General features: G+C 37.7%; 3 protein-coding genes across 4 annotated transcripts; 2 read left to right on the forward strand and 1 right to left on the reverse strand.

The window, feature by feature from the left end:
* The first annotated feature begins 690 nt into the window (after nt 1–690).
* LOC117911613 (UNC93-like protein 1) lies at nt 691–1,869 on the forward strand. The gene is made up of 2 exons (XM_034826014.1): nt 691–820; nt 1,052–1,869. Exons 1-2 carry the CDS (start codon nt 691–693, stop codon nt 1,867–1,869), a joined length of 948 nt encoding a protein of 315 aa, XP_034681905.1.
* Nucleotides 1,870–2,517: 648 nt separating this feature from the next.
* LOC117911311 (ras-related protein Rab7) lies at nt 2,518–7,550 on the forward strand. Of its 2 annotated transcripts, XM_034825631.1 has the most exons (8): nt 2,518–2,615; nt 2,729–2,812; nt 3,328–3,355; nt 3,521–3,620; nt 5,627–5,773; nt 6,223–6,303; nt 6,411–6,556; nt 7,128–7,550. In XM_034825631.1, the coding sequence occupies exons 2-8, from the start codon at nt 2,761–2,763 to the stop codon at nt 7,192–7,194; spliced, it is 621 nt and encodes a 206-aa protein (XP_034681522.1). In that variant the 5' UTR covers nt 2,518–2,615; nt 2,729–2,760; the 3' UTR covers nt 7,195–7,550. The 2 variants fall into 2 exon arrangements, with proteins under 2 accessions (XP_034681522.1, XP_034681521.1); XM_034825630.1 differs by lacking the exon at nt 2,518–2,615 and having other exon boundaries at nt 2,622–2,812.
* A 523-nt stretch (nt 7,551–8,073) lies between these two features.
* On the reverse strand, nt 8,074–26,937 carry LOC117911308 (SWI/SNF complex subunit SWI3D). The gene is made up of 8 exons (XM_034825629.1): nt 26,280–26,937; nt 14,965–15,491; nt 12,336–12,995; nt 11,415–11,581; nt 10,706–11,337; nt 9,767–9,957; nt 9,231–9,675; nt 8,074–8,468 (listed from the first exon to the last, which is right to left on the reverse strand). Exons 1-7 carry the CDS (start codon nt 26,767–26,769, stop codon nt 9,304–9,306), a joined length of 3,039 nt encoding a protein of 1,012 aa, XP_034681520.1. The 5' UTR covers nt 26,770–26,937; the 3' UTR covers nt 8,074–8,468; nt 9,231–9,303.
* Between the last annotated feature and the right edge of the window lie 475 nt (nt 26,938–27,412).

Here is a 27,412-nt window from a genome sequence, read left to right on the forward strand (position 1 = left end):
TTGTGTATAAAAAATACATTTGATAATCTTTAATTATTTACAATAAAAAACGGGGATATTATGTTTTTGTAAATTTAAATAAATGAAATAAAAAGTTATTAACTTTGACTTGTTTGACCCTAGTTAATTGTTATAATTGTTAACCTTTACATAACTAAATGCATCTAACTCCTTAAAGTCTTATACTATTAGCAACTATATTCCATTTTTCACACCCCAACACAATATTCCCTCATACTTTTTAGTAAATTATTTGAAACCCTTATTGAAGTTTTAAGGTCAAAATCTTCGACATTTGTAGAGTTGAATAGTGCTTTCAAGAATTAATACTATAGGGTTAAAGTTTGTAGAGTTTAAGAGATGGGAGTTAAAGTTTTGAAAAATGACTATACTATAGGGTTTTTGAGTGAAACAATTTTTAATAAAACATGCCCATTTATACTTAAAAAACCATAAGAATTATAGAGAGTTTCTAATTTTAAAACATTCAAAGAACTAGTTTTTTTACCTAAAAACGAAGTGACAAACTCAAACCATGTTCCGAAAATTTGAAACCTCGGGGTGATTAGGGGTTGTTGAATGTATGAAACTTTTGATTTTTCAATTTATCCCTCTTTTCTCTAGGATTTTTAATCTATTTTTATGTGTTAGTCATTTCATAAATTATCAATCGATGCACACTTACTAGGAATGGCAATTTCATGGGTCAATCTGATCACCCGTCCTGCCCCGCCCTTATTGGGACGGGTATGGGATAAATTAATCGGATATGGGACGGGTATGAGAAAGTTTTGTGAAACCCGAATCAGGTTCAGGGCGGGTATGGGTTTGTAGATACCCACCCCTCCCTGCCCCGAAATTATAATTACCAACATTCATAGAGACTCTGGGTTTGAATATGATTCTGATATGATCTAGTGGGTAAGAAGAGAAATGGGGTTTGGGGAAAATGAAGAGTCAGTGGTGGGGTTGCCCAACAAATCCATTTTCAAATACAATTCCCCATTGGTTTAGGTCTGTTTGATTGGCTTGGTATGCTTCTGCTGTCCAGGCATGTTCAACGCCCTCTCCGGGATGGGGGAAGGTGGGCAGGTGGACGCCACCGCCGCCAATAACGCCAACACCGCCCTCTACACCACCTTCGCCATCTTCGACGTCTTGGGTGGTGGCATCTACAACATCCTCGACCCTCATTTCACCCTATTCGCTGGTTGCTTAACATACGTCCTCTACGCCGACTCTTTCCTTTACTACAACCACTACCAGCACCAAGGCTTCGCCATTGTCGTCGGCGCCATCCTCGGAATCGGAGTAGGACTGCTCTGGGCGGGGCAGGGAGCTATCATGACGTCGTACCCCCCACCGGGGAGGAAGGGTTCATACATATCGCTGTTTTGGAGTATCTTCAATATGGGGGGCGTCATCGGCAGGCTCATCCCCTTCATTCTGAACTACAACCGGAGCGAGGCTACGTTCGTGAACGATGATACTTACATTGGGTTTATGTGCTTCATGTTCGCCGACATCGTCCTCATGCTGGCAATCCTGCACTTGAGCTACGTGGTTCGGGACGACGACAACCACTATACCAACATCAAGTACTCCGATGTGTCGACGGAGACCGTCGAGATTCTAAAGCTGTTCCGGAATTGGAAGATGCTGCTGATGGTCTCAGCGGACCCCGCCCCGCCCCGAAAACACATTTGGTATGGGGATGGGATCCCATTAACCCGCCTAGCCTTGGGTATGGGACGGGGATGGGAAAGAGATTTATCTAATTGGGACGAGAATGGGGTAAGGGTGGCCCCGCCCAAACCCACCCCATTGCCAATCCTAACACTTACCTTGAATTTGATTTCTTCGAACTAACTTAAATCTAAATATGTTGAAATTAGAAATTATCTAGAAACATATAAGACTTTAAAGAAAGTAAGTCATGTCTCATATGTAAGAAATTAAAAAAAAAAATCAATTAAATAAAATACATCAACACAATTTAAGAAATTAATAATGATTTAGTTAGACCCCTTATATAAATTATATAAATACATTTTAAAATTATTAGACTTTTTTCTCGAGAAAATAATACGGTAGTGTGTTATTTTAATTATGAAAGCGATACTATAATAGATGGTTTCTTTTAATTATATAAACATGTTTTAAAGGAGTACACAATATGAATAGAGTGAGTTGTAATATCGTAAATCGTGCTTGACTATTAACTTTGTATATTTCCACTCAATTACAAAATAAATATGAAGAAACTTTATAATAAAGATAATGAAATTCATTCCACCACCACGTAAATAATTCAATAAAGTTTCTTTGTAAGAGTCAACTTTTCCAAGTTTTTTTTTATATTTTATTTTATTTTTTAATTTTAGTATTTTTTAATTTTTTGTATAATTTCTCTAGATTCATGATTTGTTAGAAGTCATTTTGTAAGGTGAATGATATTAATTTTGAAAAAAAAAAAATATTATTACGTAAATGGAGGGCAATTAATTAAAAAAATGGGACAGTCAGGAACTAAGGATAAAGAAGTAACCAGAAACAAACAGAAGGAAGGATCAAGATTCAGAAGAGGGGGCGAGTAGAGAGAGGGGGGAGTACAGGTAAGCCCAGCGAAACAACTATTTAGAGACATACAGCTGTTTATGATTCAGTCAATCAAACGCTAAACGCTACTCCTTCCTTCTCTATCATCCTTCTGCTTTTTTCTCTCTAGATCCATCGAATTCTCTGTCCCGACTCCCTACAATGCCTTCTCGCAGGAGAACGCTTCTCAAGGTCATCATCCTCGGCGATAGCGGTGTGTACATATATTTTTTGTTTTTGTTTTTGTTTTTTTTTTTTGTGCTTCTAGGAGATTTTGGATTTGCGGATCTTTCTAGATCGTTCTAGGCGGAGGTTCATTTGAAACCCTAGGGGATTTTTCTGGTTGGTGAGGAACAGTAGGAAAGGGAAAGGTATTGGAATTTTTGGAGTTTTTTGAGCTTTGGGATTTTAATTTTGGGTTTTGAATTGTTTGGGATCTCTTTGGGACAAAAAATTTCCCATGGATGATTCGGATGTTTGGTTTGGTTGTGGTGGATTTGTTTTGTTTTATGGGTGGGAAACCAAGGAAAAGTAGTGAGATTCGGAATATAATTTCGTTTTTTTCCCTCGTTTTTCTCAGCAACCAAGCTGAGGATTAGATGAATCTGGATTACTTGTTGAGTTTATGTAGTTTTGCATATTGACTTGAATTTCTCGGAGATGTTCTAGGGAATATGGTTTGAATCTGTCTCTTGTTTGTTTTTAATTTAGTCTGTTTGGGATTTTACAGGGTGGGGAAGACCTCTTTGATGAACCAGTATCCTTTGGGGCTCCTTTATTGGACTGAAATTTCATGAGTTTAAAGTTCATGTTGGTTGTCAGTGAAGCTAATACATCTAATACCATTATTTCAAATAATGTGATTTCTCCATGAAAAAGGACATTTGGTTTTGGTGTGTTTGCCTTGAGAATTTGATTTTAGATATGTGAATAAGAAGTTTAGCAATCAATACAAGGCAACTATCGGAGCTGATTTTTTGACGAAGGAAGTGCAGTTCGAAGATAGGCTCTTCACTTTACAGGTTAGTGATAATTTTGAGTTTCTTGCTCAACTGGCAAAAACTTGTAAGCTTATTGTATGTGGGGGCGTGTGTTCCAAAATTCGATGTGCTTGATTTGGCCTTTTCAGTTGGTTTTTATGTCTTTGTTTTGGAATTGCTTATCTGATCTTTACTTAGGTTTAAAAGCTTTACATTGGCTTCTTTTTTTCTTGTTTGAATAAAAAAAAAAGAGTGCCTTGTTCCATGAAGTAATTTAGGCAATGCTTTTAAAATCTCTTACCCCATTTTCAATTTCGCTTATCGTCACTGCATTTTTTTAATGAGATTATATCATCCTATTATCATATGTTTCTCTGTTAAAAGAAAAAGAAAAAAGAAATGTGAATGAAGTTTCAGAAAATGAAGAGTGAATTACTTGTGATTGTTTTTGTTTTTCTCACCCTTAATTAAATTGAAGTTCATCCAGATTTTATATTTTAAAATTGTCATAGATTTCAATTACGACTTTAGCTTGTGGGTTATCTTTTTGCCTAGCATTTGGGGGGAGGGGGCATACAATTTTTAGTCCTTCATTTTAATTTTGAGAAAACAATTTATAAGCTTAATTTGTCACAATTTTTTTTTTAATTATCCTCAATTTATTGTATGTTTACCACATGATATTGACCAGATTATATTCATTCTTTAAGTGATGTTTTGCGGTTAATGCTAAACATGCAGATCCGAAAAATAATTTGTTGATGTCATCCCCTGGTGATAAGGATTTTATATACTGTAATGGTTTAATGAAGAGTAAAAGGGTAAAATAAAGGAAAACTAACAAAATAGATTAAAGTTTTTGTTACCTGGCTGTCCCAATGTATAAGCACTCATGGTGAGCATAGACTTCTAATAATATGCCATGTGCGGAGTAAAGGTGGTGGAGCACCCCACTTGATTCTTGAGTGTCAGATGTGGCATATTAATTTTTGGATTGGAGGAGTTTGCCAAACTCATCTACATGAGAAGCATTCATGAAATTTGACTGCTGCTCTTCCTCAAAGACAGGCCAGTTGTATTAATCAGGAAATTATTGTTAAGTTAGTTTTGCCAAAATTGTGTGTCACATTATTCTTGCATGTGTGGACCATCTCTAGGCGGCCCATGTATACATCCTGTGTACTTTGGTGCGCTCTTGGAGCTTTTAATGTATCTTTTGTTTCCGTATGTAAAGAAAGGATGCTCTTGCATGTGTGGAGGCAAGCATTTATCCTTTGTTGTTAGTTCCATCAGAATGTTTATAGTCATTACCATTCCAACACAAATAAGTCTAGTTATATTATTGCTACATCATGCATATTTAGGCTGCTGTTGTACAAAATCCCTTAATTTTCATTTGTTATTGGACAACATGTCATTATTTGATTGTGTAATGATTCTGTAAGCATAGTCATCAATGTTTGCATGCCCTTGATGTAAGCATGGCATTATCAGGCAGAATTCATTTGCTTGACAACTAATTGTTTTGTAATGAAGTGCAAGTTGGATATGTTTTCTATAGTTAGCACCATAAGGTTTTTTAACTTGCCACCTGTTCCCGTAGACTTGGTATGATATTTGGCACTCTTAGGTGGCCAAATATTTAAAAGATTAATTTTGTTCTCTATATCAAAAGTGTTTTATACCCTTTTCATAGAAGCCCCATTAAGAGTCTTTGGGCAACTCAAGAGAGATTGCGCCTTGATTGCATGAATTATGACTATATAACCAATGAGTTAGGTCTCCCTATCTGCATATACTTATCTTGGACGAGGTTCATGGCAAGCCCCAGCTCAGGTTTTCACATCCATTTTCACAAGGTTGATGTCAGGGTGAGATCCAGTTGTATCATAATATAAAATCTAGACCAAATAATTGGGATAAGGATGTTTCTGGTTCTTAGTATTTGGTACCATTAAATTCTGGGTATGTCTTTCTGAGTTTTTACTTGGGTAACATGCTAACACTTTTTGCGCTAAAATCTAGTCCACTTCCTTTCGTTTTGGCAGATCTGGGATACAGCTGGCCAGGAAAGATTCCAAAGTCTAGGTGTTGCTTTCTACCGTGGTGCTGATTGCTGTGTTCTTGTATATGATGTTAATGTGATGAAGTCATTTGACAATCTAAACAATTGGAGGGAAGAATTTCTCATTCAGGTAGTTCTTATGTTCTTTTAGTATATTTTACTTTTGGCCACAGAAGAGGGCTACTACGATGAAACCTCTTTTTGGAACATGCATGTCACTATGAGTTCTTGTTCCTTCACTGCTGGTTAGGAATGCTCATTGGTGATGTTGTTACTTTCTTTTTTGATAGCATCTATCTCTGGGTTGTTTCATTGTTTGTTTGGCTTTGTAGTGTGTTCTTCTTTTGGGTCCTTATCAACAGTATAATAATAAGTTTAATGCATGATATTTTCATTCTCAAAAAGAATTTAGAGTTGCTCATGGCAGTGGATAAATTTTGTAACAATACAAGGTTAACTGCTTCACTTGAGAATGATGTTGAATAGGGTTAACTAGAATAATGTCCTTAGGCATTTATCTATGATTTGTTAATTAGAAAAGTTGGAAGTTGTGCTGATGATTTGGAGGTTCTTCTGCAGGCAAGTCCTTCAGATCCAGAAAATTTCCCTTTTGTTGTTCTAGGAAACAAGGTTGATGTGGATGGTGGAAACAGCAGGGTGGTATGTCTTGGAATTCATTGTTAGGGTGCTATAAATTTATTTGTTATATGATGTGATTCTCTGTTGCTTTTGAAATCAACATGCTTTTCTTTTGTGGACTACTCCAGGTTTCAGACAAAAAAGCTCGAGCTTGGTGTGCCTCAAAAGGAAATATTCCATACTTTGAGACCTCTGCCAAAGAGGGTATCAACGTTGAAGAAGCCTTCCAGTGCATAGCAAAGAATGCCCTCAAGACTGGGGAAGAGGAAGAGATGTAAGCTCAAAAGATAAACTCTCTCTCAACACACTTAACTCAAATATCCTATAATTTTCATTAGTTTGTTTTACAGAAAGATTAGGAGAAACAAACTGGCTTTACCTTCGTAGCTTCAAAAACAACCACAAACTTATGCAAGTAATATAAAACCAGCAATCCAACGGTTCCATCAGTTAAATTATAAAACCAACAATCAACAAACTCTCTCTCTTTCTCTCTCTCCAGGGCATTAAGCAGCTGGGGAGGGTGGGTTATGTGTATCCTTCCAGGGGTATCATGAGTTGATTTCTTTGGATGATAGAAAGTATCGACCTAAACTTTGTTACAATTATTTTCAACTAAAATTAGAAGAATGACCTATAAATAAGATGTCGGTGTGGGTTATCTCTTGAGCAAGCTTCCTTGATGTGTCCATGAGGACTTTGCAGTACCTTCAATTGCCTCTTATGTTTATTCTGCACTCAACTGTTTGAAATATTATATATATTCAATATGTAATCATCCTTTGTATCAACTACATGCGAAACTAACACTAATTTTCTTCTATGTTGCCCTGTGTGTTATGAAGATACTTGCCTGACACCATTGATGTTGGAAGCAGCAGCCAGCAAAGGTCAAGTGGATGTGAATGCTAAACATATTGCCTTATCTTTCAGAACAATATGAGAATCTTGAGAAGTACAACAAACAATTTGGCTCCTTACTGCCGTTTCATTTGTTTATCTGACGCTGCACTTGTACATTAGTGTTGGCATGGGAGGAAAAACTCTGTGGTCTTAATAGTGTCGGTTGGTCTTGGTCTTGGGTGTTGATTGCTTTCTGTATCGCATCTGCTTTCATTTGATAGGAGTTACATTTTTATTTGTTTTCAGGCACCATTCCATTATTGTTGACTGTTAAGATCGTCGTATTATTCTAACGATTTAAGGTGTTCCTTGTCAAATACTGAGATTTGGTTTTTGAATATGTATTATTGTCAAGATCAAGTGTCTTTTATTGGGTTGCTTATATTGACATGTGAGGTTTCTGGCCTCTCTAGCGTTACCGCTTTAAGCTGTTACTGAGGAAGATGCAGGGCCGGTTGAGACTGATTATGATAAAAGTGACATGTAGGACCAGTGTAAGTGTGATTCCGGTAAAATTGATATTTCAGCTCTAGTGTTGTCAATAGTACTACTAGTAGAAAAGCTTTGTGGGAACGGGTCTATGAAAAAAGAAAATCTCTTTTATTTGTTTATTTTATGCTTTAAACTTGCCGGGTCTTTGAAGAGAGAACTTCTTTCTTTTTGTTCCGTTTCATTCATAGGCCCGTGGACCTGTCAATTTCTCTCTCCCCTTTTCTAATTTATTTGGGTTTAATCATGAGACAATCGACCTCAAGATCTTTCAATGCATCTTATTTCACAAAGATTTAATGGATCACATATTTATGTAAATTTTCAAAGTTACAAGAAGAGAGGCACTCGGATTTTTTATTTTTTATTTTTCCAAATATGACTCAGATTAACTTCTAGCAAACACCAAATCAAAGCTAGACTATGACATGGAAATTTTAAACCATGGGCATCCAAATGAAGCCTCTACTTTTCAACATTGAAGCTTCTAAGGTGTTTGGACAAGGTCAAAGAAAAAGATACAGATCTTTGAAAGGACAAATTTAACCCCCTTAGCAGCTGAGGGCTATTTAAGTTACCAAACTACTTTCCCTCGAATTTCCATCACAAACAAGGCTTTCGCTTTTTGCTTCAAAGGGGGCCAGCAAGGGAAGGATGCCAATGAGCATCAATCCGCTCTTCCCATAATGATGCAGAAGAGGAGATGAGAATAGGTTTCAGGCCTGCAAAAATCCTACACAGGTAGCTGTCGGGCTCTTCAACTCAAACTTGAGCAATAGCTTTCCAAGATTTGGCTGAATAAAAAAATGAAGCACCCCAAGTGTCAGAGTTAAGAGAAAAGGGGAAAAATATCACCCCGCATCACTCGCTAAATAAAATATGAGACAAAATAATAACATGTTTAGACTGTCCTCCAGAAATGGTATCATTCTGGCAGCTAATGAAGTCTCTGCACTCCCATAGAGTGCAATGAAATCTCCCTCGCTCCACCTTGTTTTCCATCTAATTTTCACGTTGAACTAGAGATGTCTTAAGTTTACAAGTTCACAACACTAACTTCTGCATAAGAAATCTCATCCTCTCAAAGCCCTTCTTTGGCAAACCCAAAGAAGGCCAACTAGTTCAATGTCACAGTTGAGCAGTCGTGTTTTTATTAGAATTGTCTCTAAGGTTAATTTCACTCACCTCCCTTTAGGTTTTGTCTAAATACACCAAACTCCCATTATTTTGAAATTTCATTTAAAACTTTTGTTATTTCGAGCAAGAAAGGAGGTGAATGAAAATAATATATGAAAATGATAAAGAGTTTAAATGAAGTTTCAAACCAATGGAAGTCAGATGTATTTAGTTAAAACCTCTTGGGAGACAAATGAAATCAACCCATTGTCCCAATTTTCTTTTTCCACAAAGTAAGCTAGCATGTGTTCATGTGTATCACAACAATGGCAAATTTGGACTGAGGTCGCATTCAGTTAGCCCTATGTTTGGAGTTTCTAAAGCAGCACCTCAATAATCAACATAATAATATAATAATGGGAATAACCAAAATTACTTACTTAGTAAAATCGGGCGCAGATAAACACTGTAGTAGAGTGAACGAGATTGCACCCATATGTCCTTGACTAAATGTTACTTTGTGCCGACTGATGAAAGTTTATCCTGGCTGGGAGGCCGAATTGAACTTCCTGCCACTGTACTAGATACAAGTGTATTTAATGAGGAAGGAGCCATCATCATGGGTCTCGACATTGGTGGCCTTTGAGAGGTCATGCCCATTGGAGGCCTTGGAACTGAAGTTGGAAAGCTCATTCCAGGTCTATTGATAGGTAATGATGGGGCTGTTGGTCTAGATGAGGAACCCGCAAAGCCAAGTCGCGCTGCAATTATCTGTGCCCGCTCATGGTAAAGTCTTTGCCTAGACCTGTCCATTTGTTCCCTAACCCTCGTAATGACACTTTCCATCTCGTTGAAGAAAGCCAATTTGGTTTCTAGCTTATGCAGCTGCAATGAAAGCAAAACTCTCAAGTTAATTAAATTCCCGAACTTTTAATCAATGACTACAACACCTGGAGCCTTTTTCGCCATTGAATACCTGCTTTTCAATCAACAATGTAGCAAGCTGTTGGATTTGATCTTCTTCTTGATTTGCAAGAAGCTTTGCTTTCACTGCTGCCGCTGAGAGTGCAGAAGTTGCAGCCCGCTTTATTTTATCAATACTAGGATCCGGTTTTGTCTTGCTTGAGTCATGGCTCTCGCTTTTACCTTCCTTTGTTTGATCCCTGCCTGCAACAACACAAGAAAATCATAAGAAAAGACAGGCACTCGGCAAAACATAACCGTTACTAAAAATTCTCACACCCTCGTGCAAATGACAACCATCATGCAGTTTGATACTTTTGTTAATATCTCTTGGCTATACCCCCAGTGACACCGACATCAATAGCCACACCTACCCACATAATTTCACAACTCAAGTCAGTTACTAGAATTCATCCAAAATTATTTGAAAATTTCCTGAACCATTTGGAACATGCTCTAAATAATAGAGTATGCTTACATAGTTATGCTGCATTATCACGTATGTTGCTCCCTCTAATACAAATAGTCACCATCCACTCACACGCACACACCAGCACATTATATAATTTGCAACCAAATATTTTTTCACATAAAAAGAAAAGATATACAACACCATTCAAAGTTATTCAAAATATTACTAAACCATTCTAAACTTCTTCTAATGGCAAAATATGCTTATATGGTTTTAAAGTTTTATCACATACATTGCTTCCTCCAAGACAAACCCCGCTCCACCCACACACGCACAAAAAAATAAAGTAAAAGAATGACGTGATCAAATTAATTGATGAATGGTTTTCTTGAAGTATTCCTCAAACTTCTTTACACCAGCTTTCATAAACAATATTTTTAATGGTAATTCCCAAGTTGGCACCAAATGGTTCCTAATTATCCATCATGTATAAACAACATGATTCTCTGACCCAACAAGAAAATTTTGAAGAAAGAATACCTGTATTTGCTCCATTCTCAACCAAAGTGTTAGAGGTAAGAGATTGCCGGGGCTCTTTTGTTTGTAGGGGCAGAGACTCGGGCACTGTATCCACATCCTTTGGTGCCTCAGAAGGTTGAGAGTGGTCCTTTACTGAAGCTCCATCTCCCGACTCCTTCATAGAACTAGGCAGAAGCCCTGCCTTTGGTGTCAAATCATCTGATTTGTCCACAGAATTGGGCGGGCAATCCTTCGGCAAATCTGAATTGCTTGATTGACTCAAAATACCAGGTTCACTGTCATTAGAAACCACAACATCTGGTTCTTTTGCAGCAAGTGATTTCTCAGTGCATTCACCATTGGGAGGAACCGATAACTTTTCTTCTGGAACAGAATCCTCAATTTTATTTTCATTCTGATCTTTTAACGTATCACTGCCCTCCAAAACTGATATGGAGTGTTCCTCTCTCTGGTTTACATCCTTCTGGTTTTCCTCTTTTTGATTCAATTCCTTCTGGTTTTCATGTTTCTGGTTTTCGTCCTCCTGGCTTTCATCTTTCTGGTTTACGTCCTTCTGTTTTTCATCTTTCTCGTTCACATCTTTCATGTTTTCATCTTTGTTTGCATCCTGATCAACCATTTCAGCAGTAGCACTGCAAATCTTTCACTGATATCAGACACAATATTAAGAAACCCTTGTAGATATAAGATATAAATAAGGTCAACACACCTCTCAGAACCAACTTGCTCCTTCTTGTCATCTGGTGGATCTTCCAAAATATAGCAGTGCCTTGCAGCTAGTTGCATGCCAGGAGAATTGCTAGACATGGATTTTAAAGAACTATGAACTGCAGCAGAAGCACGACCAGATCCCACCAATTGGGTCAGGAATACTGCCTGTACAAGGACAACCAAAATTTAACACATCAACAGTGTTTCCAAAAGCAAAATCAGGTTATAGCATATTTACTCCCATCCATGGTAAGGCATAAGCCCTAAGGTATGGTGTCTAACCTTCACTATCGAAAGTATCTATTAAAAAGACTAAACCTCATCCACCAACATTCCATGAAAACTGTAAATAGAAATAACAAAAGGGGTGGAATATTGTCTGATAAAGAAACATGGTTAAGCATATATGGGGCACAAGAAAATGCAACTTTCACCGTGCCTTGACTACCAGGTGTATGCCTAGGAAACCCCCTGCTTAATTTTTGAAGTCTCAAAAAGTTCTCTGCCAAATCCTTGAGGAGCCTCAAGAAGCTTTTAAACACAAGCATGTTCCCAGCCAGGGTGCTTGCCACCAACTTCAAGGAAGAACAATTGCCACTGATTACTATAAGGGTTAAGGAACAGTTTTAGATGCTACTTCAAGGGGATGGGGTGGGGTTAACAATCATAAATGTCTTTGCAGCTAGATAAACACTGAAATTACACTATAATTTATCTGAGACATGAAAGAGGAACTCATACAAATTTTTTTGTACGAGTAACTTACTCTTAGACATCAAATGAGTATAAACAATGTTGAGCTTGTGTCAAAGAATCACTCAAACTGAGTTCATTTAAGTTACAAACACCAGAAAATGTACACTAATTAGAAGCCATCCATCATGGAAAAGCGTCTAGAACATAAAAGTATTCAACTTACCAATGCCATGACAGGGTTCCCAGCATCAGTAAAAGTAAGTGGGGCTCCAGGCGTTGGAAGAGAACCAACTGCTTCAAAAGCTTCTCTAAGGGCCTTCAGGGCACAAGCTTCACCTGTCTCCTGATTATCTTTCATTTCGTTGCCTCCTTCTGGTTTTGAAGTTTCCATTGGGGATGGTGGGGGCTGACTCTCAGGTTTTGAAGTTTCCATTGGAGAAGACAGAGGTGGACCCTCTGGTTTTGAAGTTTCCATTGCAGATGATGGGGGATGACCCTCGCTAACATCAGTTTTGCTCTCTGTTGATTCAGGGATGTCTTTAGGAACAGACGAGTCATTATTAGCTGAAACTGGATCAGCATTTTCTTGGGGATTCACATTAGTTTCATCATCACAATCAATAAAGGTGTCCTCAATTGGCATTTGAACAAAGTGCAATATACACTGAGCTTTTGTTTTCGTGGCAACATGCTCAGCAATCTCATTCCAGTTTTCTTTATATAGCTCCAATGCTTCAAGGAGTAGGAGGGTCTCCTGATCAGTCCACTTCCCGCCACTTACTCCAGGCGCCTCAGCAGGCTCCATGAGAATGAAATCTGATGAGGACATGTCAGAGCCAAACTTTTGGTTATTGAAGCATTCAGTACACAAGTCGAAATCTGCCTGTGAACCAAAAATAATATCAGCAAATAGAATACACATTAAAAGAAATTGAGATAAGAAAAAATGTTCATAAATCATCCTATCCCACTTTCTCAAAAAAGATATATGCTACAAATTTGAATTTTAATCCATATGCATGAATGAAATTTTAAATAAACTTCTCATGATTTATTCCCTTATCTTGAAGTGCAAGATTCGAAGCTCTGGCATTATCTGCAGGAAAATGCACACACATATATGATAGACCACCTGATTATACATTGGCCAATTGCTTATTGCAAAAAGAATACCACATACTAGTTCTTTGACTCAAGGTGCCATATTCCATTCTTACAGTCATTCATTAATGACAATTACAGCCCCTCCTACTGATTTGGCTAACATATTGGACAAGACTACAACTTATTTCCAATCCCTAAAAAATAAAGAAGGAAATGGAAAATTCAAAAAGAAATAGCAAACAACCTTACTATCACTTGGTCTGTGAGTAGCAAAAGAAGTAACTGTTTGTATTTATAAGAACTCTTATTTTCTTTTGTTGATTGTTAATAGCAAATAATTTTGCATGTTCAACATATAAAATGTCAAATTTATCTGACTCCAGTAAATTGGTTCCCAATTTCTTTCTCTTTGATGATATATTGATTGTGTTTGAATTTTCTTCACCAAATTTTGCAACCAAAATGTGTTAAAATCATATAGGATATAATATCTCAAGAATCCAATTCATTTGGTTAATTTATGAATCGGTTAAGCTTTCAGTCTCAGCCACCACAATCAGTAGTAGTTTTGAAGGAACACCAAGCCTTCAACAAGACAAGAAGCATTGCCACAAAAAAAAAAAAAAAAAAAAAAATAGGGGTTTGATGCTCAAACATGTTGAATTGACCAAATATTCTTAAGCAACAAGGCTTTTCCAGTCAAGTTGTGCATTAGTTGTTGCGCAAATTCCAACTGGAACTGGACAATATGCTCCTAGCTTGCAAGCATGTAAATGAATCACAAATAGAAGACATAGCTGACAGATGGCAGTCAAAATAAATTAATCATAAATAAAATGATACAGCACTTATCTCTCAACTATGAATCCTAATAAAAGAAAAATCATCAATAAATCTTAACCTAGAGAAGAGTAGGAAAATCTAAAATAGATGCTAGATATTCCTTAAGCTGAGCATGATGTCCACAAGAGACCAAAAATTACAAAAATAAAATTTAGAAAAGAGAGAAACTTGAAATTACTCCAAGTATACTTTTCCAATACCTCTTGCAAAAAGTTAAATTTGCTTGCTATGTACTAAAGGCAAGGAAGAGTGATGTGTAGATGTGTACGGCAAGTACATATGTGCAGGAGAGAGGTTTTAGTCACCAAGTAAAATCTTAGTCAAGCTGCCACCAAATGCTGTGAACAATAATCAAGCCATTAATCTTTCTCCACTTGCAATTAATAGTGTATTCTCTCCTCTATTCTCATCTAGTGAATTCTTCTCCTCTCTCTCTCTCTCTTTTTTTTTTTTTTTTTTTTTTTTTAAATTTCTTTTTGGGAAATCAGTTGTTTAGTCTCTTTTTCCCCATAAATTGCACTCCTTTTTTCCAATGAAACTCGTATAAAAATTAATATTGAAATTTGTTTTGTTGCACAATGAATTTGGAAAGGATTATAGAATTGGTTTTTCTCCCATTTCATAATTTATATTCACTTGTTTGAGGAGTTTATGGGTTTTGTGTGATCAAAGATTGAGATGGTATGCCTCAGCTACAAATACTTTGGCAATTTTGTTTCTTGTGGACACAACATTTATGTTATTGATAGAGGTAAAACGGCTAACCTCAATAAACATTCACGAACCCCCCACCCCCAAAATCATATCAGTTGCTAGACACCACTAACCTCTTTTCTGCCATGGATCTTCAAAGCATAACCAATACAACTCCATATTTAAACAAAGATTCTTAGGAAACAACCAACCTGCTTCTGGCAATGGTAACGCTTGCGGGAGCAATCAGCTGAGCAGGAGTTACAATGGTACTCAACAGATGGACCCTCAGACCTAACCAACTCTTCAACGAAGGCAGACTCAGGAAACAACCCAGATGCCATGGTTGGTGCGGACATATTGGCTTTTGGGACCACTGGTGGACACGATTGTACCATGTCAAAGCGATACAATTTTTCAACGGAAGAATCCAGTTGTTTAGCCGTATCATCATCACCATTTGCCACACTAGATTCTGCAGGTAGGAATGGATGGAAATTAATCAAGCCCCAGTAATCCAGAAACTCCATCACCTCTTGTCTTGCATCCAGTTCTCCAATTTCGAGTTCTGATAGATCTTTTACTTCAATTTGCGTGTTTGGATTTCCATGAAATCTCTTCATAATCCAGTCACGTATTTGTTTGTACATATCAGGATTCCGGTTCTCAGACTTTCCATTGAAGAATGAAGGCATTGCCTGCTCCTCAAGAGGGTGAACTTTTGTCCATGAAAACCAACCTGTAGAGAGAGTTGTAAACAAATGAATTCTACATCTTGAAGTCAAAATCCTAAATCAGGATTGTGACAGTGTCATGAAATTAAGATAACATTTCCGAAATAGTATGAACCTTAAAATGAACCTTAACAATAAAATTTTCCAAAATGAAAAATCTGGTTAAGGCATGAAAAAAAACAATGTTTGAGATTTCCTCACTAAATCTCAAACTTATATGATTACCTAGATGAACCAGTTGAAAAAATAAACTCCCCTTATAGGTGGTGGAAAAAATCGGGTTAAGGGATGCAAGAAATAATGTTTGAGATTTCCTTACTAAATCTCAAACTTATATAAGTAAATAGATGAACCAGTTAGAAAAATGAACTTCCCTTGTGAGTGGTGGAAAAGGCAACAATGATGACAATAATAGTGCCAGCAATTGCAATGGCCACACTGAGGCAGTGGAAAAGGCAATAATGCAGTGCCAGTGACTGGTGGAGGAGGTGTTGGTAATGGACACAGGAATTGTGAGAATGTTAGAGAGAGAAAGGCAAGATGATGGTAACCGTGGCAGACTGGCACTTACCATTTCATAAGAATGACATTGCAGTGTTGGCAGTGGCAGTAGAGGCATTGAAGTGGTGATGTCTTATCAAGCAGGGAAACCTACTTTTAAAGTGTTTGTTTAGATATACTTCCTTTTTTTTATTTCTAAAGACAGAAAATAGTAGCACCTTTTATATAAAATACAAAAACTTTCAGAGGCTTATATTAAAAATGTAATGGTGTATAAAAAGGTATTAAATTTTTTTTTTTTTTATCTCGAATTTTACAATTTTTGAAAGCAATTTTTAAGAACATAAGGTAAGCCTATACTTTTTGCATAAATGTTTCTACTTCTTACATAGAAGTTATTACTATTTTCTGTTTTTAAAACAAAAAACAGGAAGTGTATTCAAATGAGAGATAAGTTTTTTGTGTCTAAAGCATGGTAAAATATATTCCATGTTGCACCAACAACTTGGCAAAGTAATAAATTCTTACTTTTTTGAAATTATGGGACTCCAATACAAATAGAGGATTCATTTTCCAAGAATGCATTCTCAAGTCAACTAACCAAATGCAATTTTCAGAATTCATCCTTGAAATCAAAATGCAATTAGTACAAACCCCACATTTAAGATTTTTTAATGAATGTAGTCTGCTCTTTGCTGATGATGCTATTGTGTTTTGCGGGGCTTCTCTAGATCAAGTCACTAACTTATTTTGGCTCCTCATGTGGTTCAAAGCTATTTTAGGGCTAAAGATAAATTTGGATAAGAGTGAGATGATTCTAGTAGGTTCAGTGGACAATCTGGAGGTGTTGACTTCAAAGATTAATTGTAAGGTAGGGGAACTACAGTCATTTTACTTAGGTCTTCCACTGGGGCCTCTTACAAGTCAAAAGTGGTATGGGATGAGGTTGAAGAGCGGTTTTGCAAAAGGCTCTTTTTGTGGAAAAGACAATACATCTCTAAAAGGGGACAAATTTTAGCTAATTCGTAGCAGTTTTTCTAGCTTACCAATTTACTTCATGTCTTTGTTCACTATCCCAAGAACAATGAGGTTGAGACTAGAGAAAACTCAAAGGGACTTTCTTTGGGGAGGAGGAGCCTTAAAGAACAAAGCCCACTTAGTGAAGTGGTTGTCCATTTGTAAGGTAAAGGAGAAAGGTGGATTAGGTGTTTGTTCTCTCTCTTTTTGCTACATGAAACTCTTCTTTGCAAATAGTGTTGATGTTACTCAAGTAAAAGGGGAACACTTTGGAAGAAGGTCATTAAGGGGAAATATGGGAAGGAAGAAGGGGGGTGGGTGGCGATCATGTGGGGTGAGAGCAGTGATTAAAATATTGAGTATCAATAGACCTCGACACGATATATGGGAAAGAAATATAGGTGTTGCAATATTTTGGCAATTTATTGCAGATCTCGCTTATTTTTTGGAATTTTACCTATTTATTGTCGGTTTATCACGATATTTTAGGGCGGTCAAGGGGTGGTCAACGCAGCATGTGCAATCAAACTTCAAAAATGACTACATTTTTCTTCACTACAAGGGCTCGAACCCCTGCCAAAAGGTTTGCGATGTGTTGAGCCAACCATTGGGGCAAATTTATCCCTTGTTATATAAGTTGCACCAAATAAATATATATTCAAATTCAACATATAAACATAATTTTAAAAAAATGTTTTAAAGAACAAATCGATTATAATTATTTTATAATTAAATGAATTTTTTTTATCTATTTGAATACCAAAAATATAAAATTATCGTGATAATTTTCTTCATAGTGTTTTTAATATCATTAATATATTAATTAAGTATTAAAAATTATACATATATTATCATTTATTAAAGTGTGGAATAGGGAAGTGTTTGGGAGATTGGAAGATAATAAAGCTGCTGCCCTTCAATTAGTGGATCATTGGGACAAGGTGGAATGTGAGAGAAGACTATCAGAGGAGGAAACAATATCAAAAAAGGAAGCAAAGGACAGTTTTGCTAAGTGGGTCTCATTGGAGGAAACTCACTGGAGGCAGCATTCTAGAGAATTATGGCTAAGGGAAGGGGACAAAAATACAGGCTACTTCCATCGCATGGTGGCTGCCCATCGCAGATTCAATCATATGGACAGAATTAAGATAAATGGGGTGTGGATGACTGAGGAGAAGGATGTGAGAGAAGGGGTTGTTAATGCTTTCCAACATTTACTTATGGAAAATTCAGATTGGAAGGCGGATATTGAAATGCTACAGTTAGAGCATCTAAATCAGCAAGAGGCAGAGAATTTGGAGCACCCCTTCTCAGAGGAGGAAATCCATAGTGCCCTGTTGGAGATGAATGGGGACAAAGCCCCGGGACCGGACGGCTTTACTATGGCTTTTTGGCAAAGATGCTGGGGCCTGGTTAAAGAGGAGGTGCTGGAATTTTTCAAAGAGTTCTATGAGCAAGGGGCCTTCGTCAAGAGCATTAACAATTCGTTTCTGGTTTTGATTCCCAAGAAGGGGGGGGCAGAGGATCTTGCGGATTTTAGGCCAATCAGTCTCTTGGGGGGGCTGTACAAACTCTTGGCCAAGGTTTTAGCCAATAGACTCAAAAAAGTGATAGGGAGAGTGGTATCAACTGATCAGAATGCTTTTGTAATGGGGAGGCAGATCCTTGATGCCTCCTTAATTGCAAATGAAGTAATTGATGCATGGCAAAAAAGGGGAGAGAGAGGTCTTATCTGTAAGCTGGACATAGAGAAAGCCTACGACAGTTTAAATTGGCAATTTTTGATGAAAGTCATGAGAAAGATGGGGTTCGGTCCAAAGTGGATGGGGTGGATGTGGAGTTGCATATCCACAGCCAAGTTTTCGGTGTTGGTGAATGGAGTGTCGGCTGGGTTCTTTCCTAGTTCTAAGGGGATGAGGCAAGGAGATCCCCTTTCCCCTTACCTTTTTGTGATGGGGATGGAGGTGTTGAGCAATCTGATTAGGAGGGCTGTTGAAGGGGGGTTTTTGTCGGGATGTAGGATCCAAGGAGGAGGGCAGCCTGTGCATGTTTCCCATCTACTTTTTGCGGATGATACTATAGTTTTTTGTGAAGCCAAGAAGGAGTTCCTAACTTATTTGGGTTGGATTCTATTTTGGTTTGAAGCCGCCTCAGGATTAAGGATAAATCTGGATAAAAGTGAAATATTCCCGGTTGGAGAGGTGGAAGAGATGGAGGAGATGGCTGCGGAATTGGGCTGCAAGGTGGGCTCTTTGCCTTCGGTGTATCTAGGGTTGCCTTTGGGGGCTCCTAACAAGAGTGCTGCCGTGTGGGATGGGGTGGAAGAGAAGATGAGAAGAAGACTTGCGCATTGGAAGCGTCAATATATCTCCAAAGGCGGGAGACTCATTCTTATTAAGAGCACAATGGCTAGTATACCATTGTATCAAATGTCTCTTTTCCGTATGCCAAAGTCGGTTGCGAGAAGGCTTGAAAAAGTGCAAAGGGATTTTCTTTGGGGAGGAGGAAACTTGGAAAGGAAAGTGCACCTTGTTAAGTGGGAGGTTGTGTGTACGGAGAAGGAAAAGGGGGGGCTTGGTCTAAGGAAGCTAACCCCGCTAAACAAGGCGTTGTTGGGAAAATGGATTTGGAGGTTTGCTTGTGAAAAGGAAAATCTGTGGAAACAAGTGCTTTTGGCGAAATACGGGCAAGAGGGTCTTGGTTGGATGACCAAAAAGGCTAATGGGGCGTTTGGAGTAGGGGTTTGGAAGGAAATTATGAAGGAAAAAGAGTGGTGTTGGGAAAACATGGCGTTTAATATGGGGAATGGTTCCAAAATCAGCTTTTGGAATGACTCTTGGTGCGGTTGTACAGTGCTGTCCCAAAGGTTTCCTCACCTTTATGAGATGGCTGTTAATAGGAATGGCACAGTAGAAGAAATGTGGGATCAGAATGTGGGCCATGGTGATTGGGATTTAAGATTTGTGAGGGGTTTCAATGATTGGGAGCTGGAAATGGTAGGTAATATGCTCCATCTTTTGAGGGGGTTCAAGCCTACTTTAGAAGAGGATGCTGTTTTTTGGAAAGGGGGGAGAAACGGACAGTTTAAAGTAAAAGAAGCATACAACTTGGTGGTAAATACCGTGACTAATAATTTCCCGAAGAACAACATTTGGGTGGATAAAGTCCCAACAAAAATTCTGTTTTTTGCTTGGGAAGCTACTTGGGGTAAGGTGCTTACGCTTGATAGGCTTCAGAAAAGAGGATGGCATCTCCCTAATCGGTGCTTCTTGTGTGGTTGCGAAGAGGAGACTGTAAATCACATCCTCATACATTGTACAGTGGCAAAAGTCCTATGGGATATGATATGTGCTTTGGTTGGTGTTCAGTGGGTCTTTCCAGAAACTGTAAAGGAGGTCTTGTTAAGCTGGAGGGGCCCTTTTGTAGGGAAAAAAGGAAAAAGATATGGAAGTCTATACCGTTGTACATTTTTTGGACCCTTTGGAAGGAAAGAAATAGGCTTGCTTTTAGGGGAGGGATGATAGATATTCAGAAACTTAAAAATTCTTTTGTCTGTAATTTATGGTGTTGGGCGAGAATGTATAGTGGAGAGAGGTCGATGTCTCTTATAGGCTCGTTGGAGTGGATAGCCTCCAATTAAGGGCTGGTGGGTTTTTTGTTGTTTTTTGGTGGTGAGGCTTAGCTAATTTGTATACCCCCTGTATACGTGTGGCTTTTTGGCCTCTTATCTATATATTCTGTGCTTACTTATCAAAAAAAAATAATTGAATTAAATGAATTATAATTTTAATATTAAATATATTTTTAAATTAGACATATTATAATCAAATATCACAATATTATTGTCGAATAATATTTGATATAATTTAATAATAAATATATACTTATGAAATTCATATTTTTTTATTAGCACGTACAATATTATTATCAAATATAATAAATTATATTATATATATATATATATATATATATATCATTACAATTCTATTATACTTCTAATTTTATTTTTAAGAGTTTTTTCTTAGATTTTTATAATTTCTGATCAATTTTAAGTTCACCGATATTTTATGTCAAAACATCTGTCAATATATCTTCGATATATCCGTAATTACCGATTTTTTCATCATTGGGTGAGAAACACTTATGGGGTCTTTATGGAAAGCTATAAGTAAAGAGTGAGATTTCTTCAATTCAAGAGTTCCCTATGTTGTTGCGGGTAGGAAAAGAGTGAAGTTTTGGAAAGATAATTGGTATAGTGCGGAGACTTTAAACGTGATGTTCCCCAATTTGTTTGCCTTATCCGATGCAGAAGAGGTGTGGGTGGTAGATTTATAGGAGTGAAGGGAGGGAGGAGGGGATTAGAACTTCCATTTCGCTAGGAATCTAAATGATTAGGAGTTAGCTTCTATGGAGAGGTTCCTCTTTCAACTTCAAGGTTAGTCAATGAAGGAGTAGGAGGATAGAGTAATTTGGCCAGATTACTCTAGGGAGTTGTGGCTGAAGGAAGGGGACAATAATACCAGATTTTTTCATAGGATGGCGAATGTTCACAGTAGAAGAAACTGATTGTCCAAGTTGAAAGTGAATGGTTGATGGCACTCGGAGAAGATTAATTTAAAAAATAGTGTAGTGGGGGCATTTCAAAAGCTATATTCAGAAGAAGAGGGGTGGCGCCCTTGTATCGACGGGCTGTCTTTTATGGGGTTAGTCAGCAGTGAGGTTGAGGGTTTGGAGATTCCTTTTTCGAAAGAAGAGGTGTTTGTAGCTCTATCAGATCTAGGCAAGGACAAAGCCCCCGGGGGCCCAATGGATTTACCATGACTTTTTAGCTTTTTTGTTGAGATGTGGTGAAGATTATGGGTTTTTTTAGAGAATTTCATGAAAGGAGCAGATTTGTAAAGTCTTTGAATGCCACATTCCTGGTTTTAGTCCCAAAGAAGGGTGGTGTAGAAGATTTGAAAGATTTCAAGCCAATTAGCCTTGTGGGAAGCCTTTACAAGTCGTTGGCCAAGGTGTTGGCAAATAGAATCAAGAAGGTTATGGGGAAAGTGATTTCGAAACCCCAAAATGCCTTTGTGGAGGGTAGACAAATTCTAGATGCAGTTTTGATTGCAAATGAGGTTGTGGATTCTAGGTTGAAAAGCAATCAAGGGGGTGTGTTGTGCAAGTTGGATATAGAGAAGGCCTATCATCATGTCAGCTGGAAGTTCTTGTTGGCAGTGCTTAAAAAAATGGGCTTTGGGGAGAGATGGATTAAGTGGATAGAGTGGTGCATCTCTACTGTGAGATTTTCTATTCTTATAAATGGCTCTCCTTCCGGTTTTTTCCAAAGTTCGAGGGGTTTGAGACAAGGAGACCCTCTCTCCCCTTATTTGTTTGTGATAGCCATGGAGATGTTTAGTTGCTTATTGAGAAGGGCTATTAGTGGAGGATTTTTATTAGGGTGGAAGGTGAGAGGCTGGAGAGGTGAGGGGATACTGATCTCACACTTGCTATTTGCGCATAGCACTTTGGTGTTTTGTGAGGAGTCTCATGATCAGTTGACGTATCTAAGCTGGCTTCTCACGTGGTTTGAGGCTTGCTCAGGATTGAGAGTTAATTTGGAGAAAAACGAGCTTATCCCGGTGGGGAGGGTACATGATATAGAGGATTTAGCCTTGGAGTTGGGTTGTAAAGTGGGTGGTCTGCCATCCTGTTATTTGAGTCTGCCTTTAGGGACACCCTTCAAATCAGAGGTGGTTTGGGATGGAGTTGAAGAGAGGTTTTGAAAAAGGCTTGCAATGTGGAAGAGACAGTATATATCAAAAGGTGGAAGACTCACTCTAATCCGGAGCACTCTCTCTAGCATGCGTATTTACTTCATGTCTCTTTTTTATTTGCCTAGAAAAGTAAGGTTGAGATTGGAGAAGATCCAGAGGAATTTTCTGTGGGGTAGAGGAACTCTTGTGCAGATGCCACATCTTGTTAGGTGGAAATTGGTTTGCTTGGAAAGAAAGAAAGGTGGTTTGGGTGTGAGAAATTTAGCTTTGATGAATAAAGCTTTCTAGAGTAAGTGGAATTGGCACTTTGCCATTGAAAGTGAGGCTTTGTGGAAGCAAGTCATCAGTCACAAATATGATGTAGAGGAGGGGGGAATGGTACACTCAGGCCGTAAGCGGGAGGTATGGTGTCGGGCTTTGGAAAGCAATTAGAAAGGAGTGGTTGTGTTTGAATAGTAGTTTAGCCTACTGTGTGGGTTGTGGTAGGAGAGTGAGATTCTAGAAGGACAAGTGGTGTGGAGATGAGCCTCTTTGCAAGTCATTCCCTTCTTTATTTGCCATTTCCATGGCTAAAGATGCTTGGGTATCAGATATTTGGAGCCCAGACGGTGTTGGGGATGGTTGGACCCCTCTTTTCTCAAGGGCATTTAATGATTGAGAGATTGAGATGGTGGAGCGTTTTATGCTTAAGATCTAAGCATTTAGGGTGCAAAGGAAGGACGAGGATAAAGTGGTGTGGATAGCATCTAAGAGTGGAGCTTTCTCAGTCAAGTTGCTTTATTCTATTATGGAGCCCGGAGGTTCTTCTTTGTTCCCTTGTGGTAGTATTTGGAGGGCGAATGTACCTCCTAAGGTAGCTTTCTTTGCTTGGGAGGTTTCCTGGGGTAAAATTTTAACTTTGGAGCAACTCCAGAGGAGGGGTACTCTTTGGCAAATAGGTATTTTCTATGCCTTTCTGAAGTAGAAATAGTGGATCACCTTTTACTTCATTGTGTAAAGATGCGGGCATTGTGGAATCTTATTTTCTCCCTACTTGGTGTGGCTTGGGTTCTCTCTGGTTCAGTGAAGGAAACTCTCATTGGGTGACATTGAGCGTTTGTGGGGAAAACCCGTAAAAAGGCTTGGCAAATGGCCTCCTAATGTATATTTTGGTCAGTCTGGAAGGAAAGGAATTTGTTAGCTTTGGGAATGAGGAACTTTCGCTTCAAAGACTGAAATATTCTTTTGTATGCAATCTTTGGTCTTGGGTTAAGGAGTTTATAGTTTTGAGCTTTTCTTCTCTTGTTAGCTTTTTTAAGTGGCTAGGCTCTAAGTAAGGGTAGGGGTTTTGTTGTTTATTTCCTCCTCCCTTGGTTTCGAGCTTTTGGGCTGCTTTAGCATACTCCCTATATACTTAGAGGGCACTATTTTGGTGTTTCCTCTTTCCGTTTAATATAATTCACTTTATCTATCAAAAAACAAAAAAAACAAAGGAAGGTTTTTTGTAAGAGACCTTTCCTCTCTGTTAAAATCAGATTGTGTCACCCCTTTTCCTTCAGGGATTATTCAAAACTCCTGGATTCCTTCTAAAGCAAGCTTTTTGCTTGAGAAGCTTGTTGGGGGGAATGTATTGACTTTAGATCGGCTCCAAAGAAGAGGTTAGTCATTAGTTAATAGGTGAGCTCTTTGCAAAGAGGAGGCAACATCCATTAACCGCATTCTTCTACAAGGCAAGAATCTTATGGTTGTTGGTGTTCTCTTTATTTAACATTCCCAAGGTTATTTCTGCCTCTGTTAGGGACACCCTACTAGGGTTACAAGGTTCTTTTGAGGGAAGAAAGTGTAGGAAGGCTTGAAGAGCAACCCCATTATGTATAATTTGGACTATTTAGAGAGGAAATTAAAGAGTGTTCAAAGACGAGGAAACGTCAAATCAAGGTCTTAAAAGTTCTTTCTTTTAACTCTCTGTATACTTTGAGGGCATTGCGTTTGGTGTCTCTTCTTTTCTTTACATACATCTTTTTCTATCTATCAAAAAAAGAAAAAAGTTCTTTCTTTAACAATCTTGCTATGCGGATTTGGGAGAACATAAATGAGAGTTCTTTTTCCTTAATTGATTGTGTAGATTGAATGGATGGGGCTCTTGTTGAGGGAGAGGGTAGTTTTTTGTTTTCTTTCCTTTTAGTTTTGCTTTTTTCGCTCACTGTTTATGTCTAGTGCACTCTTGTGCGCTTTTATGCAGTTTTAATACATTCTCTTACTTAAAATAAAAAATAAAAAATTATGAATGTAGTCCATTCCAAAACCCTTCATCTTTATGAGAATAGTTTATTCCGTAACACTAAAATAAAAACCAAAGGTGTCCTACTTGGTTGCTAATATGTGGGAAAAGAGAAAAAATACAAAATTTCATTATTTGATAGGTGAGAAAAATAAAAAGACACTAGTCAACTTAGATTGAGCCCATTTGGGACTGATTTTGAAATGGGCTAAATGCACTTCCTAATGCTTGGAAGAGATTTCTTACAAAAAAATTTGGTCCTTGACAAGATTTTGAAAATATTTCAAAAATCTAGAGGATCGCTCCAAGTGGTTCCTCGATAATAACTTGGTAAATGATTCTTCCAAAAGTCATTTTTTTGTTATATAATACATTACCAAAAATACAATTAAACCACTTTTTTTTTTTTTAATTTATATCTAAACACCAAGTGTTTGTTTGGATGCACTTCTTATTTTTTGCTTTTAAAAATAAGAAATAGTGATAAATTTTATATAAAAAGTATAACACCTTGTACAACAAATATAAATTTACATTATGTCTTTAAAAATCATTTTAAAATTTTCTAAAATTTGAGGTAGTAAAAATTTCCTAATACCTTAATTTTTTTTGAAAATGATTTTAAAACCATTACCTTCTCATTGTAAACCTCTAAAGAGTTCTTGTATTTTATATAAAAGATACTATGATTTTATGAATTCAAAAACATAAAATAAGAAATGTAACAAAAGTAGCTATAAACAAAATTGTCTTAACCAGAATCACTCCCAAATGGGCTCTAAGAGATATTCACCTTGGCTTATCTGAATTTTGTATTTTTCAAAAACCAAAATAACCAAAAAAGCACAAAATTCAAGATTTCATTTTCTTTCCTTTTCATTAGTTTCCTCAGCAATTAACCACTGGAAAAGGAGTCTTCTAGTAAACTAGTCTATATCCTCAACCAAACCAAAGGAACAAAAACTAGGGTATTATTAAGAGGCAAGCTAAATTGAATTACAGGTAAAAAAATTGATGCTCCTTTTGGTTACTCGGAAAATTTAGAAAAGATGCAGACTATGGATTTGGAGTTCCAATTTCAAACCCTAGAAAATGATAAACCTAATGCTTCTATTTAGCTCAGTAGATGTGAATATTTCCTTATTCAATACCAACTTCGTAAAATACGAGACAAATATTCATTTTCTTTTCCTTTTCTCAGCAAACAAACATAATCAAATGCACAGAAATTAGGGTTTTGGGATATTCAGACTCGCCTGATGAGCTCGGAACCACATGAACATTAGCATCACGAGACCTTATAGCTTCAAACTCAGCGGCCATCTCAGCCTCCAAGGCCTCCCAATCTTCATTTTTCACATTCAATTCTTCTGCAGTCAGCCCAGCTCCACTGGATGAAGCCCCTGGAGCCGCGTCCGGCTGATCCAACTTCTGCAAGGCACCAGACGCCGCGGCAGTGGCAGCAGCAGCCGATGAAACGTTGTTTGGAGATTGGCGAGCTCTGGTGCAAGGACCATTGTGGATCGAAGCGAGAGGAGGAGCTAAAGCTTTCTCGCGGGCGAGGCGCTTCGACGGCGTCGAATTAGAAGCGCTGAGGTTATTGGATTTCCTCTTCTGGCCTCCGGCTCTCCGGCGAGACGACGGAGGCTCCGATTTAGGCTCCGTTTCAGTCACCTTTGCTGTAACCGTCCCAGCAGAAGAGCTCGCCGGCGGCAGACTTCCGGCCTCTCGACGCTTCTCCTCCATCGAGGGTTTCGTTCACTCTGATCGTTGCGTTTGTAGATCTACTTCTTTAACATTTGAAACTTTGGTGTAGCGGCGGTCCATATTCGTTCCCTGCACTCTCATGATTTTCGCTATTTTGACGGTGCAGATTAAAATCGTAGATACGGTAATTGGCCTGCGCCATTTTTCTTGATGAAGGTGTATATTACAATCAAAGTGTCGTCGTTTTGTTTGCAGGAGCTCACAGTATCATTGAAAATTGAAATCTCGCCTGCGTAGTGGGGAGCCGAAAGTTTATTGTCTGACATCAGTTTGGTATCCAAGCACAAGTGGTTTTATGGAAAGTATTTTTGTTCTCTCAAATGTAAATATGTTTTTAACTACTAAAGTCTTTACATTTTCCTTAATGTTAGAAAAATAGGATTTTAATTTTTTTTTTTTTTTAATTTTGATTCAAAAATAATGTTGTAACCAAACATGGTAGGTATAGTTTTATTTTATAAAACAATAAATAGACGTACCTTTATTTCAAATAAATTTTAAATAATATAAAAAAACCATTTTTTGAGGTAAATTGTAGTAAATTGGTTCATAATCTATTATTTAGTAGGGATGGTAATAAGACGATTTTTTTTTCGAGTACTCATTCCAATGGGATGAGTTT

The sequence above is a fragment of the Vitis riparia genome, chromosome 3 (genome assembly GCF_004353265.1).
Source record: "Vitis riparia cultivar Riparia Gloire de Montpellier isolate 1030 chromosome 3, EGFV_Vit.rip_1.0, whole genome shotgun sequence".
NCBI lineage: Eukaryota > Viridiplantae > Streptophyta > Magnoliopsida > Vitales > Vitaceae > Vitis > Vitis riparia.